The sequence below is a fragment of the Coregonus clupeaformis genome, chromosome 20 (assembly GCF_020615455.1).
Source record: "Coregonus clupeaformis isolate EN_2021a chromosome 20, ASM2061545v1, whole genome shotgun sequence".
Classification (NCBI taxonomy): Eukaryota; Metazoa; Chordata; class Actinopteri; order Salmoniformes; family Salmonidae; genus Coregonus; species Coregonus clupeaformis.
The window spans coordinates 23,611,833-23,628,145 of NC_059211.1; the positions used below are offsets into that span (position 1 = coordinate 23,611,833).

Sequence of the window (16,313 nt, forward strand, 5' to 3'; positions counted from 1 at the left end):
AAAGATGAATGAGAACATTTATTGAAAATTTCACAGAGCAGTCAAAAGAAAAGAATCAAAGTCAGCAACGCCACTAGGCACACCCCTTTATCCCTGGCAGAACAAGGAAAATGTAGTGACAACCAGGTTACAAATATCTTTAAAGGTCATTTTCAATAGTCCAGATCCTGTGCCAAGCTTGGATGTGTGTAAACACTTTTTTGTTGTTGATTGAATGGTCTCCCCATGGCTGTCACATAACATCTACCCTCCCCTACATTCTATTAACCCCTGCCCTTCTCTCTCCATACATTAACCATCTCTCTATGCCTTCTCTGCCTGGTACTGTTGGTGCAGCATTAGGACATCTGACTGGGACACTCTGGTCCAGCCCTCACTGTGGACGTGGTACAGGTTGACCTGTCCTCCACTGTAGGCATCGCGGTACGTGGCCTGGTAGATGGCCCTGCGACCCAGATCACAGGCCTCCTCCACGGTCAGGTCCTTCTGCTTCAGACCGCTGTCCACGATGCCATACGCGTACATGGAGCCAGAGCCCACCGCAAACAGGTCCCCACACACACGGTTCCCCTCAGAGTCCACGTAGTAGAGGCCTGGAAGGGGGAGAAAGTGAAATGTTAATATTAAATCAGTGGTTATGAAGAGCCATGACAAGTTAGAGACGGGACACACCATAGCAAACGTCAGCCGTGTGCAGTAGATCACCTGTTGGGTGTCGATGAATGGTGGAGATTGAACATGTAGAATCGTTGGGGTAATACAAATAAATGACGGCTGCTGTACTGTGGTCAGAGGCGATAGGACGGTGTTACCCTTTTTAGGATTTAGTCTATAGTGCACTTTAATATGCAGTGTGAAAACAAGGAGGTGCTTTCCCTCCCTAAGGGGAAGGATGTGCCATACATTTATAAATCATGGTAGATATGACATTTACGCTACTGCAATATGTATGTGGCTCACATGATGTGTGTAATTCAAAATTCAGATCCCTAGTTGTCCAATCATGCAGCCTAAGACAGCAAGATCTGATAGAGATTAGGGTCTAGATTCAATCCGGACCACGGAATATCCGTATTATAGTGCGATTGAAATGTAAAGGAGATGTTCCTGGTAAAAATTGCACATGTCGGCTCAATTGGAAATTACCTTTACATTTCAATCGCGCTATAACACAGATCTTCCACCCCATTTTGAATCTAGCCCTAGATCTATCAGGGCTGATCCTATGTGTGATAGAATGGGTTAGCCTATATACTGTCCCTATCCAGCTTAGACCATGATGTCGGTTGGCGCACGTGTAACGGAGATAAGATCGTACCGTAAACACACTCCACAGCGTCAAATGTCTCCACTCGTGTTGCCGAATTGCTTACTTTTTGGTGGCGCAACTGGCTAGCAAGTTGTTGGTCCTGTGTGTTTGCGAAGCAGAGGTTCACTAGTTTGAGCCCAGTAAGGGGACATGGATAGTGAGGGATGCTATACTGCTATTAAGCTAGAACAGTGATGCCTGTTGCACACAGTTCATATCATATCCATACCTGGTCCAGTCTTGTCCCAGCCACACACCATGGTTCCCATGCTAAGGCCCATGCCTTTGTACTGGTACACCATGTTGGCCAGCAGTTTGGAGGCGGCTGCCACTGAGATGCGTTCCTTGTTGCGGAGCTCGTAGACGCGGCACTGGCGGGCCAGCAAGCGCTCCCAGAAACTGCAGTCAGCTGCACCTCCAGCCATGGTGCCCAGCAGGTAGGGGTTGATCTCTATCACCTTCTTCACTGTCTGGGAGGCGATGTAGGAGCCGGCTGTGGCTCTGGAGTCCACCGCCACAATGACACCATGCTGGAACTAGGGAGAATGGACATGGAGGCAGAAGACAATGGAAGACAATGTTTAGCCAGGGGGGAGGGAGGTTGTAGCTAGTCCTATATAACACTAGACACTTCATTATTTCAGATTTAATTGTTAAAACAGTGTTTTCAGAATTACTATAAACCCTTTAATGTTAGCTAACTAAGTTTAACTAAGAAGTAGCCTATCTAGATAGCTAAAATGGCCATGAGGAGCCATTTTAGTCTGTTTATGTGCTCATTCAATATGTTTTTTTATGTTGTCTGTTTAGGGATGTTACTAGGGGCACTTTCACATGAGGTTATTGGTCACTTGATGTAGGTACACATGTGACCTGGAAGTGTTAGCTATCACAGGTGATAATTACTATGGGATGCACATCACGTTGGTACAGTAAGTTAATGTTTTTGTATTGGAACGCTGTACTGTTAGTTAGCTATTTCATATTCAGTAATATATATGGCCCAACTAAAGATCTAACTTAGCTAACTAGGTCTAGAAGGAAATTGTATGTGGACGCGTGATGAACTTCTCTCAACCTGTGACAATGGCGTTTCATATAGGGCCCCGAGTAGCTCCGTTGGTAGAGCATGGCGCTTGCAACGCCAGGGTTGTGGGTTCATTTCCCACGGGGGGCCAGTATGAAAATGTATGCACTCACTAACTGTAAGTCGCTCTGGATAAGAGCGTCTTACTAAATGACTAAAATTGAAATATGGAAAACGATTACTTTTTGTAACTAGCTAACGTTCGCTGTGGCTGTTTGCTAGCTAGTGTTACCGTTAATTACTTGATGATACAAGCTAGCTAGCTATCGAGCAAACTGTTGGCGAACGATTCTTAGCTAACTAACGTTAGCGATGTAGTTAGCTAGCTAGCATACTTACTTTGAAGGCTAAAGTGGTTGTGCCATGAAGGAATTCAATCTTTCTATCTGGTCCATCTCCGTCAGAGCACGCGGTTCTCACAGCGAAAGAGAGGCTATCTCCCCCAACAGACTCCAAACCCAACTCTGTTTCATACAAACCACTGGCGAAGCCACGACGCTGGCGACCATAGTTGGAAAAATCTACTGACTCACTCTGCAACACACTAGCAAGAGCCATCTTTGAACTAGGGATGATGATAGGGTAAGGCTTCTGTTGTTATAAAAAATGTTGCCGGTAAAGGAAATACGTCACTGATTTGAACATCGTTCAGGTTTTCTCAAGATGGCCAGAGGACGCAACATTGTAGCCAATAATTTTTTATAACTAATGCCGCGTTCAAAAGGACTGGGAACTTTCCGACTTCCGTGCGTTCATAACAACTGGGAAAAATCGTTTTGAACGGTCATCCCACTCGGAATTTCAATTCGGGAACTTGGGCCTCTTTCTAGACCCATTCTATAAATTGGTAAACAAACTGAAAGGGTGCATACTGCCACTTGGAGTGTGTTGTTTGAACCGGTTTAAAGCCAAGGTTGGCGATTTACTGCCACCTACAGTTATGGAATGTTTGCTCACAAGTATAATTAATTGGCTGATCCCTCCTGATGACCTGCATGGAATTATGTGACCCTTCCTTAACGCATAGGAAATAGCACCCAGCTGACTACTTAAAAATTGTGAAAGTCCTCAATGGGCCTGCCCATGCTAAAACGGGCTTTTGGGCACTAGAGTACTCCATCTCTATGAGATGACCCAGTGACTGTAGATGGCCCCACTGAGGTTTGGGGATGGTCCGGGCGACCGAGAGACTCATGGGCGGCGCACAATTGGCCCAGCGTCGTCCAGGGTAGGGGAGGGAATGGCCGGCAGGGATGTAGCTCAGTTGATAGAGCATGGCGTTTGCAACGCCAGGGTTGTGGGTTTGATTCCCACGGGGGGCCAGTATAAAACAATATGTATTCACTAACTGTAAGTCGCTCTGGATAAGAGCGTCTGCTAAATGACTAAAATGTAAATGTCCCCTATATTTCATTGTCAGCTATAGATGGGTTAGGAAAACGATGCACACGCTTCAATGGGGCAGAAGTCTGTGTGGTGTTGTGATTCTGGACGGTCAAATAGCTAGCAACATTGGCAAGAAGCTGCCATGTGTGGAATCGTAGGTGGCTCGTTTCAGCTAGTTTTATCTTGTTCTTGATACCATGTCTTGTTTTGAGATGTTTTGACTGATGTCAGGTCTATGCTAATATGGCAAAAATTAGCCGGCTAGCTAACCAACAACTGTAACAATGTATTTGAGAGACAACAAGTGCTCATTGTGCACATTTATTTTACATTTTTCAATAAACATTGGAGACGAAATATAGTTTATATGTTGTCAACAATCTAAGCCAACCCCCTCTGTTTTTCCCCATAGTTGTGCACGCGACGGTTTTGTATCTGAACAACCAACCTGTCTATAGGCAGAGAGGAAGAGGGTATTTCGATATTATAGAAGTTCATTATGGGTTATTATTTGGTAGAAGTTTGTTTACACATGATAAAGAAAAATCTTTATGAAAATATGATGGTTCACAATTATGAAAATGCAATATTAGGCTACATGATACATATTTCTTATTTGTTTAGAGAAATTACATGGAGTTTTACTGTGCTGGAGATCTCTGAATACACAGTATGAAATTTTACGGCCCCACCTTCTAGGTCGAAAATATAAGATTGTCATCTTCAACCTTGGTTGACCTGTCATGATATATTGCTTGTTTGTTTTTTTGCTCTTGAAGCACTTTGAGATTCTATGAAAAGGGCTGTAGAAATGTAATACATTCATATTATTATTATTATTAACCTAGCGCGCCTCCCCATTCTCCCCTCCTCCCCTCAACATACCTAAACAATGAATGACATCACTGTTCTTATAATGTAATAAAAGCTGTATTGTGTTCTGTTTCCATGGCAATTATGCTTCTAAGTTCTAATTTTATTTTCTAAAGACAAGAAACTTTCCAAGAGCTTAATTTCCAATTTTCAAAATTAAGAGGAAAGGTGTTTCTTATGGCTATACAGACAAGGTGGAGTCCACCCACATTTACAGTAAAAGATGGAGAACTGTCAAAGCAAACCCAGACTTTGTCAAAGACAAAATATCAGGACAATACCTGCTATGGACAAGAGATCTGCTGGTTATGGATCGACACACAACCTTCCTGGACTGGCGAACTTGAGGGTGTCAATGTCCTCCTTTTTTAGAGATTTCAGAGATTACCTGTCTGCTGCTGACTCTGTTAAGTCTTGGAAGTCTCAACCATACTACCCCAAGGAACCATGGATGTCCTTTGATAAGATGCAGGCGTACCCAGCAGTGACCTCTTGGCCTTACTTCCCCAGGCAGATCGTGCCCCTTTTACCCCCTGAGAGGCGCAGAGCCTCCAGCATGTGGAGCGATATGGACAAGGCCCGCACATCCTCATCCAGCCCTGCAGCCTGGGCCGACCCCAGAGGAGAGGAGGAGCTTCCTTCACAATCTCTATGAGCCTTACCGCAGACTCCCCGTGTTTGTCTCATTCACAGGGAACAAGGCAGACGCAGGCTGAGGACCAGGTTGTGACCCACCTTCCTGCAGTCCAAGGACATCTTGCATTAAAGCCTCCAGAGACATCTTAGCAATTCCCAGAAATTATTTATCTGATGAATTCTCAGAAATAAATATTTGTTTAATTCAACATCATTGTGGTTCAGGACTAAATTCTAAATCAAGCACTACACTTCTATCAAGAATAAAATATGATTTCCTAGCTTTTATAATGTGAATAATGTGGATTGTCAGGTTTTCAATCTAGTCCACTGGTTTTGAATGCAAATTAACACATGACCTCTGATGTTTACAAAAAGGATCAATATGAATAGGTCAAACAATCTCAGTAAAACCCTGAAGGGTACAGTTATGGGTCCCATACAAATGTCTTATTTTCTTTCTTCTTCTAAGCCTTTCTTTCCTCCTCTCCTTTGCCTTCTTTAGTTTAACTTATTTCCACCACTGCTCTGTCCATCTTCCACCCCTTCCTGTTTCTCCCTCCTTTCCTTCACCTTCACTCTTTCTCTCTCCTTCTCTCTGTAATACTCCTCTCTTAGTTCCTCTCTGTCCCTGCGAGTCCACCCATGTGAGGTGATATGGTACACATCCACACAGTTCCCAGAGTATGCATCTCTGTGTGTGGCCCTGTACACAGCCTCTCTGGCCAGTGAGATGGCCTCCTCCACCGTCAGCCCCCACCGTACCCCTCCGTCCAGCACAGAGTAGGCATAGGGCGAGCCAGAGCCCACAGAGAACAGCGCTCCCTGCAGGCGAGTCCCGTCACTGCAGACGTAGTACAGGCTGGGGCCAGAGAGCACCAGCTGTTTACCTCCAGCAGTACAGTGCTGCCCATTCATGGCTGGTGAGAGGCACTGATTCTTTCCCCGTGCCTCTGCTTGAGAGATTGAGTCACTTTCTGCTGTCTTTGCCAGATCATCTGTTTCACTCCCCATCATTGATCTGTTCTCTTGCTGATCCGCCCCTTTGCTGCCATGCTCAAGAGGACATGTCACCACCTCACCTCCATCCCAACCACACAGAGTGGCTGCCACACAGAGCTCAGTGCCCTTAAACGGGTGTAGCATGTGGGCTAGTAGCTTGGCAGCGCCAGCTGTGGACAGCCTTCTGCCATGGCGGAGCTGGTAAAGCCGGAGCTCCCGAGCCAGTATCCTCTTCCATAGGGCACAGTCGGCGGACGTGCCTGAGGTGGTGCCCACCAAGTGGGAGTGGACAGGCAGGATCTTCTGGGAGGCTGGGCAGGCCACCAGCCCGTTGCAGCTGGACCGTGTGTCTGCTGCAGCTATCACTCCCCCCTGGAACATGAAGGCCAGGGTGGTGGTGCCATGAGACATGGGGAAAGGCAGAGGGACAGAGGGAGAGGAGGAGGGAGGAAAGCCAGGAGGAAAAGAGAGGGAAGGTAGGATTGAATCCTGGTGAAGCGTGGTGATATGGTTTGGTGCAGTGTTGGGGTTGATTTGGCCAAACTGTATCGGGCTTTCACTGAGGTATTCCGCAGCTGGTATATAAAGATGCAGTGGGCTCTCACTTTTGCTCCACGACAATCCACTACTTGATTTATCTCTGGTTCTCTTCCCAAAAAGCATGGAGGTGTCTTCCTGGGCAATGCGATGTAAAGCTGGAAAATTCCATCTAGAGTCGAGAAAAGAGTCCTTGAAACCGCACAGATCCTGTAATGCCATTGAAAAATGTGTCCCTCAATATGTAAAGTAACCTATTTATCCATATTTATTTCCCCTCCAATGTTAATGATTGATTCTTATGTTTTTTCTTTGAGAGTCCAGGTCGGGGTCTGTTTGTCTCTGTGAGTGGGGATGCACTGACCTAAATGTAATAAAAAGCATCCTTTTTATACAGTAAATGATCCCTCAGTTGTATTGTCCAAACAAGTAGCATGACATCAATAGCATTACATTACCTCATAACTGGGACGCATTAAAAGTGTGGAGTAAGCCAAACCAGTCATCAAAAACTGTGCTTTGGAACACGATACCTGTCTCATAAATCATATTGGTATGCTGATTGTACTGGGGTTGATTTAGATTGATGAAATGAGATTATGTGTCTGTAGTTCAGTCTTTCCCCCTATTGGTGAGCCAAAAACTTGCAAACCTGTGTTAAAAAAAGTAGGCTACATGTTCTATAAAGATGTATTAGACAAACAATAGACAGACATATTCATATGGGGAGACAGACACGTTCATCCTCCAAGTGTTCCGGGCCTCTGGTCAAAACATTAAATCAGAGCTGAGACCATTCTGGTCACAGTAGGCTATACATTTGAACATCTTAATTGCTTGGGAGTAACCCTGACTGTATTACAGCTAAGGGCCCGGATACCAAGCAGGTTCTGCTTTATGGTGACCTCTGACCCTAGAGAGGTTACCCAGAGGCTAAGTTCCAATTGGGAATAAACATAATTTAAAAAAAAATCTTACCATTCCACACTTTTTCTTTGGAGGAAAGTGACTCTCTTTTTCTCCTTTCTATCAGGACATTTCAAACAGTGGCAGAACGAAATCAGCTTCCATTAAACCAAAAATCCTTCCAGAAAATGAAGAATGATATAAGGAAGGTTAACAGACTTCATGGAACTAACCTACTCTATTTAATAATTGTACTGTACAGGAAAAAAAAGCCAATGACCCTGAAGTGGTCCTCTGTAGCTCAGCTGGTAGAGCACGGCGCTTGTAACGCCAAGGTAGTGGGTTCGATCCCCGGGACCACCCATACACAAAAAAAAAATGTATGCACGCATGACTGTAAGTCGCTTTGGATAAAAGCGTCTGCTAAATGGCATATTATATTTATTATTATTAAGTGAGGTTGTGCAGAGGGGCAAAAATCAACATCACATAAATTATTATTTATTAAACATCTCATGCATCATGGTACTCATGGTCTATCAGTTGAAGTCAAGTGTATTGAGTGTTAACAGTATGGTTCATAGTAATATGTTATTAGTAGCTTTCAGCAAACACTAATAATGCAATATCTTAGTAATTTGAAAATATCAAGTGTTGACAGCATTTGCCTTCTATTGTTTGATTTGATTACGCTCATAAGCGAACAGAGGGCGAACAGAGGACTGATATTAAATCTGAGGTCGCCATTCCTCTCTCTCCCCAGCACATCTGGTGTTTGGGTTAAAGATAAGATGTGCCCTTGGCATTGTGAACTCAAACAGGCTGTAAGTGAAACAGTCGAAAATGTTTAACAATGAAGGGTATATGAATAATTTAACAGGATACGTTTTTGTCAGTCTGACATAATGATTTCTAATTATTATTTCTCAATTCAATAGAGTTTGAATAACACCAGTGATTTAAGTAAGACGGTAATTTCATATAAAAAATGATCTGTTTCCATTACGTGGAACACATTTTGGATTTGTGTGTATTGCTTTGTATTGTTAGGTATTACTGCACTTTTGGAGCTAGAAATATAAGCATTTTACTCCACCTGCGATAACGTCTGCAATATATGTGTATGTGACCAATAACATTTGATTTGAAAGAAATGAAATGTTTTTAGTACAAGGGTTGTGAACCAAAAAGAGCTGATAAACTGGCACCAGCTTTTTCAGGCCCTAGCAGAATTGTTAAACAACAGGTTTCATATTTTGACTATTTGATCTCCCAGGGACAGAAAGTACAGAACTCAAGCCATACGTCAATGCAACAGGTCTAGACGATAAGATTACAAGTGAAAGGAGCTCTGGGACTGTTTACTTTAGTAGGTGCCTATTTGCTTAATGGGACCCTGTATTGTCTGATGTGTCTCCAGTATGAGTATATGTATGGTTTTATCTAGGCTTCCTGACAAAATGCAGTAAGCTCGATTAGAAAAGAGAGGGAGGTACATAGGCCTAGTAGTAGCGATTATATACTTTTTAGGACTGATTTAAGATTTAGCATAGTGAAAACGAATGACATTTTACATTTAATTTAATTTATCTTCCAGGAGAGGATGGGGTGTTCCCTACCCAGTGTTCTGATGAGTTTAACAATGATTCTGTATCACTACCTTTGAAATGCTTCCTGAGGCCCGCTGCCTTGAGAGAGCAGTGGAATTCTGCAGCTCTATAAAGGTACCCGAAACCGTCTGTTAAGGGAGCTCCCAATTAAGTAAGGCCTGGCCATTTGTTTGTTTTTACCACTACATTTTCTGAAGTATCTATTGTCTGAATTTTGGTTTCACACATGCAAGTTCTCCTGATGAGAAATGTACTGGAAAACAATGTGACCTCGAACAGAGGATGTTTGAAATGTTTAGAAATAATAAGTCTGAGTAAAGGGAAAGAACAGAGATTCACCTAACTGCTCACCTTCCCAGGAGAAGAACCAAAGCGGTGTTCTTCCCCTTGTTCTATTTCCTGTCACCTATAATCTCCGTGTTGACCTTAGTCCTGACTTTCTGGTGAGTCCTGATCACACTCACTAGAAAGATCCGAGACATTGGGTAACATTTTTATGTAATATGCAATGCAGATATTTCTGAAGGAGTGTATTGCTGTTGTTTTGTTTTTGTTTCAATACTTTTATTTTTATTTATTTAACCTTTATTTAACCAGGTAAGCCAGTTGAGAACAAGTTCTCATTCACAACTGCGACCTGGCCAAGATAGAGCAAAGCAGTGCGATAAAAACAACAACAACACAGAGTTACACATGGGATAAAACAAAACATACAGTCAATAACACAATATAAATCTATATACAGTGTGTGCAAATGTAGTAAGTTATGGAGGTAAGGCGATAAATAGGCCATAGTGCAAAATAATTACAATTTAGTATTAACACTGGAGTGATAGATGTGCAGAAGAAGATGTGCAAATAGAGATACTGGGGTGCAAATGAGCAAAATAAATAACAATATGGGGATGAGGTAGTTGGGTGGGCTAATTTCAGAATGGCTGTGTACAGGTGCAGTGATCAGTAAGCTGCTCTGACAACTGATGCTTAAAGTTAGTGAGGGAGATAAGAGTCTCCAGCTTCAGAGATTTGTGCAGTTCGTTCCAGTCATTAGCACCAGAGAACTGGAAGGAATGGCGGCCAAAGGAGGTGTTGGCTTTGGGGATGACCAGTGAGATATACCTGCTGGAGCGCATACTACGGGTGGGTGTTGCTATGGTGACCAATGAGCTAAGATAAGGCGGGGATTTGCCTAGCAGTGATTTATAGATGACCCGGAGCCAGTGGGTTTGGCGACGAATATGTAGTGAGGGCCAGCCAACGAGAGCGTACAGGTCACAATGGTGGGTAGTATATGGGGCTTTGGTGACAAAACGGATGGCACTGTGATAGACTACATCCAATTTGCTGAGTAGAGTGTTGGAGGCTATTTTGTAAATGACATCGCCAATGTCAAGGATCGGTAGGATAGTCAGTTTCACGAGGGCATGTTTGGCAGCATGAGTGAAGGAGGCTTTGTTGCGAAATAGGAAGCTGATTCTAGATGTAACTTTGGATTGGAGATGCTTAATGTGAGTCTGGAAGGAGAGTTTACGGTCTAACCAGACACCTAGGTATTTGTAGTTGTCCACATATTCTAAGTCAGACCCGCCGAGAGTAGTGATTCTAGTCGGGCAGGCGTGTGCAAGCAGCGTTCGATTGAAGAGCATGCATTTAGTTTTACTAGTGTTTAAGAGCAGTTGGAGGCTACGGAAGGAGTGTTGTATGACATTGAAGCTCGTTAGGAGGTTTGTTAACAGAGTGTCCAATGAAGGGCCAGATGGGCAAGTTGCAGCGGGGGGGGGACATGGGCAAGTTGCAGCGGGGGGGGCAGAGCTGGTGGCCGGGGTAGGGGTAGCCAGGTGGAAAGCATGGCCAGCCGTAGCAAAATGCTTATTGAAATTCTCGATTATCGTAGATTTATCGGGGGTGACAGTGTTTCCTAGCCTCAGTGCAGTGGGCAGCTGGGAGGAGGTGCTCTTATTCTCAATGGACTTTACAGTGTCCCAAAACTTTTTGGAGTTAGTGCTACAGGATGCAAATTTCTGTTTGAAAAAGCTAGCCTTTGCTTTCCTAACTGATTGTGTATATTAGTTCCTGACTTCCTTGAAAAGTTGCATATCGCGGTGGCTGTTTGATGCTAATGCAGTACGCCACAGGATGTTTTTGTGCTGGTCAAGGGCTGTCAAGTCTGGGGTGAACCAGGGGCTATATCTGTTCTTAGTTCTGGATTTCTTGAATGGGGCATGCTTATTTAAGATGGAGAGGAAAGCACTTTTAAAGAACAACCAGGCATCCTCTACTGACAGAATGAGGTCAATATCCATCCAGGATACCCGGGCCAGGTCAAGTAGAAAGGCCTGCTCGCTGAAGTGTTTTCGGGAGCGTTTGACAGTGATGAGGGGTGGTCGTTTGACCGCGGACCCATTACGGACGCAGGCAATGAGGCAGTAATCGCTGAGATCCTGGTTGAAGACAGCGGAGGTGTATTTAGAGGGTAAATTAGTCAGCATGATATCTATGAGGGTGCCCATGTTTACAGATTTAGGGTTGTACCTGGTAGGTTCCTTGATAATTTGTGTGAGATTGAGGGCATCTAGTTTAGATTGTAGGACGGCCGGGGTGTTAAGCATATCCCAGTTTAGGTTAACCTCTACATCACCAGAGGAACAGAGGAGGAGTAGAATAAGGATACGGCTAAAGGCTTTAAGAACTGATCTTCTAGTGCGTTGGGTACAGAGAATAAAAGGGGCAGATTTCCGGGCGTTGTAGAATAGATTCAGGGAATTATGTACAGACAAGGATATGGAAGGATATGAGTACAGTGGAGGTAAACCTAAGCGTTGAGTAATGATGAAAGAGATAGCATCACTGGAGGCACCGATTGAGCCGGTCTCCGCGTGTTTGTGGGGTGGGACAAAGGAGCTCTCTGAGACTGGTTGAGCGGGACTGGGGGCTCTACAGTGAAATTGAATAATAAGAACTAACCGGAACAGCAATAGGCAAGGCATATTGACATGGGAGAGAGGCATAAAGCAATCACAGGTGTTATTTGAGAGAGCTAAGACAACAACTGGTAATGGCGACGAATGTTTGGGCTGAGGCTAAACAGATAAACAGGACAGATAAACAGTATGGGGGTAGCGTGTAAAGGAACAGTCCAGCAGGCATCAGCTGTGCAGCTGAGTGATCATAAGGTCCAGTGAACAGCAATAGGTAAGACCGGGAGCAGTTCGAATGGCTGCTACAGCACAGGCGAGCAGGATATGATAGGGAAGTATAAATCAACTTGCAAAATGGTTAAATAAAGTGTTTTGTTATTCTTTTAGGCATTTGTTTTAGACATTTGTATTAAGAATATTGTAAAATGTAATAATTAGTCATACTGTGAATAATTAGTCTTGAATTCCTGTATCAGCAATGTCCTAAACTGTTCTTCTGGTCTGTCTTCTCTCAAGGTTATGGTGATAGTGACCCTGGATGTTATTTAGATGCATGGAAGGAATAATTTGACAGAGATCAGTGTGAGCCCCACCCCCTCTAACCAGCTGAAATAATGGCATCTTCTACGGCCCTGTCCCTCACCACTACTATCTGAGACCTGAGTCCGAGCCAGCAACCTGTATACAGTACAAGTCAAAGTTTGGACACACCTACTCATTCCAGGGTTTTTATTTATTTTTACTATTTTCTACATTGTAGAATAATAGTGAAGACATCAAAACTATGAAATAACACATATGGAATCATGTAGTAAACAAAAAAGTGTTAAACAAATCAAAATATATTTTATATTTGAGATTCTTCAAATAGCCGCCCTTTGCCTTGATAACAGCTTTGCACACTCTTGGCAGTCTGTCAACCAGCTTCACCTGGAATACTTTTCCAACAGTCTTGAAGGAGTTCCCACATATGCTGAGCACTTGTTGGCTGCTTTTCCTTCACTCTGCGGTCTGACTCATCCCAAACCATCTCAACTGGGTTGAGGTTGGGGGATTGTGAAGGCCAGGTCATCTGATGCAGCACTCCATCACTCTCCTTCTTAGTAAAATAGCCCTTACACAGCTTGGAGGTGTGTTGGGTCATTGTCCTATTGGAAACAAATGATAGTCCCACTAAGCCCAAACCAGATGGGATGGCGTATCACTGCAGAATGCTGTGGTAGCCATGCTGGTTAAGTGTGCCTTGAATTCTAAATGAATCACAGACAGTCTAATGTCCATTGCTCGTGTTTCTTGGCCCAAGCAGGTCTCTTCTTCTTATTGGTGCCCTTTAGTAGTGGTTTCTTTGCAGCAATTCGACCATGAAGGCCTGATTCGCACAGTCCCCTCTGAACAGTTGATGTTGAGATGTGTCTGTGATTTCAACTCTGTGAAGCATTTATTTGGGCTGCAATTTCTGAGGCTGGTAACTCTAATGAACTTATCCCCTGCAGCAGAGGTAACTCTGGGTCTTCCATTCCTGTGGCGGTCCTCATGAGAGCCAGTTTCATCATAGCGCTTGATGGTTTTTGCGACTGCACTTGAAGAAACTTTCAATGTTCTTGAAATGTTCCATATTGACTGACCTTCATGTCTTAAAGTAATGATGGACTGTCATTTCTCTTTGCTTATTTGAGCTGTTCTTGCCATAATATGGACTTGGACTTTTACCAAATAGTGCTATCTTCTGTATACCCCCCCTACCTTGTCACAACACAACTGATTGGCTCAAACGCATTAAGAAGGAAAGTGTTTTGGTCAACATTGCTCGAGCTCAGTAAATTTGTTTGGGAGTCATTGATGGACAGCAATATTCAAACCTTGTCTCTGATTTTTAAGCACATTTTAAAGCTGCAATATGTAACCTTTTGGAAATGTGAGTTATAGATCTGTCATTCTCATTGAAAGCAAGTCTAAAAAGCGATAGATCTGTTCATGTGCTCTATTTCTATGCTTCCTGTTCTTAAGTTTAGTTTTTGCGTCTTTTTTCAGTTTCAAACTGTTGAAACTACAATATTTTTGGTTATGGACAAAATTATTTCACAGCGGTTTAGATGGTACAATGATTCTGTACACTATACTTGCTTGTTTTGTCACATAAACTGAAATTAGGCAAACTATTAGAATTTTTGCAACCAGGAAATGGTGACAGCATCATGTTATGGGTATGCTAGTCACCAGAAGGGACTGGGGAGTTTGTTAGGATCAAAATAAATATGAAAGGAGCAAAGCTGAGGTAAAAGTTGGAGAATAACCTGCCTCAGTCTTCTTAAAATCTAACCCTGTGATAGAGTTTTATTTTTCAGCGGGACAATTACAAAAAAATGTATGCCAAAGACACACCAGAATGGCTTTCCAAAAAGTGTTGAGTGTTCCTGAGTGGTCCAGCCTCACTCCTGACTTAAATTTGGTTTAAACTCAGAGACCATCAATGTCTCCCAACCAAATTTACTAAGACCTAAGAGTTGTACAAAGTTGGTAGAATCTTATTCAAAATGTTTCATAGCTGTAATGGCTGCAAAAGGTGTATTAACTCTGGGATGTGAAGACATATTAAACACCCAGCCGCGAGATGCCCAGTGACGCGAGCCTACCAGATGGGCTAAATGCCTTTTATGCACGCTTTGAGGCAAGCAGCACTGAAGCATGCATGACAGCACCAGCTGTTCCGGACGGCTGTGTGATCACGCTCTCCGTAGCTGATGGGAGCAAGACCTTCACGGGGTAAGACGGATTACCAGGACGTGTACTCAGAGCATGCGCAGACCAACTGGTAAGTGTCTTCACTGACATTTTCAACCTCTCCCTGATTGAGTCTGTAATACCTACATGTTTCAAGCAGACCACCATAGTCCATATGCCCAAGAAAGCGAAGGTAACCTGCCTAAATAACTACCGCCCCGTAGCCATGAAGTGCTTTGAAAGGCTGGTCATGGCTCACATCAACACCATGATCCTGGAAACCTTAGACCCACTCCAAGTTGCATACCGCCCCAACAGATCCACAGATGACGCAATCTCAATCGCACTCCACACTGCCCTTTCCCACCTGGACAAAAGGAACACCTATGTGAGAATGCTGTTCATTGACTACAGCTCAGCATTCAACACCATAGTGCCCATAAAGCTCATCTCTAAGCTAAGGACCCTGGGACTAAACACCTCCCTCTGCAACTGGTTCCTGGACTTCCTGACGGGCCGCCTCCAGGTGGTAAGGGTAGGCAACAACACATCTGCCACGCTGATCCTTAACACGGGGGCCCCTCAGGGGTGCGTGCTTAGTCCCCTCCTCTACTCCCTGTTCACCCACGACTGCGTGGCCAAGCACGACTCCAAGACCATCATTACGTTTGCTGACGACACAACACGACCCCATTCACATCGACGGGGCTGTAGTGGAGCGGGTTGAGAGTTTCAAGTTCCTTGGTGTCCACATCACCAACAAACTATCATGGTCCAAACACACCAAGAAAGTTGTGAAGAGGGCACGACAACGCCTTTTCCCCCCCTGAAAAGATTTTGCATGGGACCCCAGATCCTCAAAAAGTTATACAGCTGCACCATCGAGAGCATGCTGAACAGTTGCATCACCGCCTGGTATGGCAACTGCTCGGCATCAGACTGTAAGGCGCTATATAGGGTAGTGCGTCCAGCCCAGTACATCACTGGCGTCAAGCTTCCTGCCATCCAGGACCTATATACTAGGTAGGCGGTGTCAGAGGAAGACCCAAAAAATTGTCAAAGACTCCAGTCACCCAAGTCATAGACTGTTCTCTCTGCTACCGCACGGCAAGCGGTACCGGAGCGCCAAGTCTAGGTCCAAAAGGCTCCTTAACAGCTTCTACCTCCAAGCCATAAGACTGCTGAATCAAATGGCCACCCGGACTATTACTCTGCTGCTACTCGTGTTTATTATCTATGCATAGTCACTTTACCCCTACCTACATGTACAAATTACCTTGACTAACCTGTACCCCCACACAATGACTCGGTACCGGTACCCCCTGTAT

At 44.1% G+C, this 16,313-nt stretch overlaps 2 protein-coding genes across 2 annotated transcripts; both read right to left on the minus strand.

Annotated features, from left to right (window-relative positions):
- Positions 1–3,021, minus strand: LOC121533325 (proteasome subunit beta type-5-like). Its single transcript, XM_041839156.2, has 3 exons — positions 2,736–3,021; positions 1,539–1,845; positions 1–593 (listed from the first exon to the last, which is right to left on the minus strand). Exons 1-3 carry the CDS (start codon positions 2,952–2,954, stop codon positions 304–306), a joined length of 816 nt encoding a protein of 271 aa, XP_041695090.1. The 5' UTR covers positions 2,955–3,021; the 3' UTR covers positions 1–303.
- Positions 3,022–5,792: 2,771 nt separating this feature from the next.
- On the minus strand, positions 5,793–6,710 carry LOC121532893 (proteasome subunit beta type-11-like; the record flags this gene model as incomplete). Its single annotated transcript, XM_041838691.1, has 1 exon — positions 5,793–6,710. A coding segment is annotated over one exon (918 nt), but the record flags the coding sequence as incomplete, so codon positions are not given.
- Between the last annotated feature and the right edge of the window lie 9,603 nt (positions 6,711–16,313).

What these genes read in the sequence shown, in the direction of transcription:
- LOC121533325 (XM_041839156.2), bottom strand. Translation starts at nt 2,954, where the DNA reads ATGGCTCTTGCTAGTGTGTTGCAGAGTGAGTCAGTAGATTTTTCCAAC. An exon ending in CAACCACTTTAGCCTTCAAA is followed by an intron (nt 1,846 to 2,735) that starts GTAAGTATGCTA and finishes CATTCTCCCTAG; the next exon opens with TTCCAGCATGGTGTCATTGT. An exon ending in CTGGGACAAGACTGGACCAG is followed by an intron (nt 594 to 1,538) that starts GTATGGATATGA and finishes TCCCCCTTCCAG; the next exon opens with GCCTCTACTACGTGGACTCT.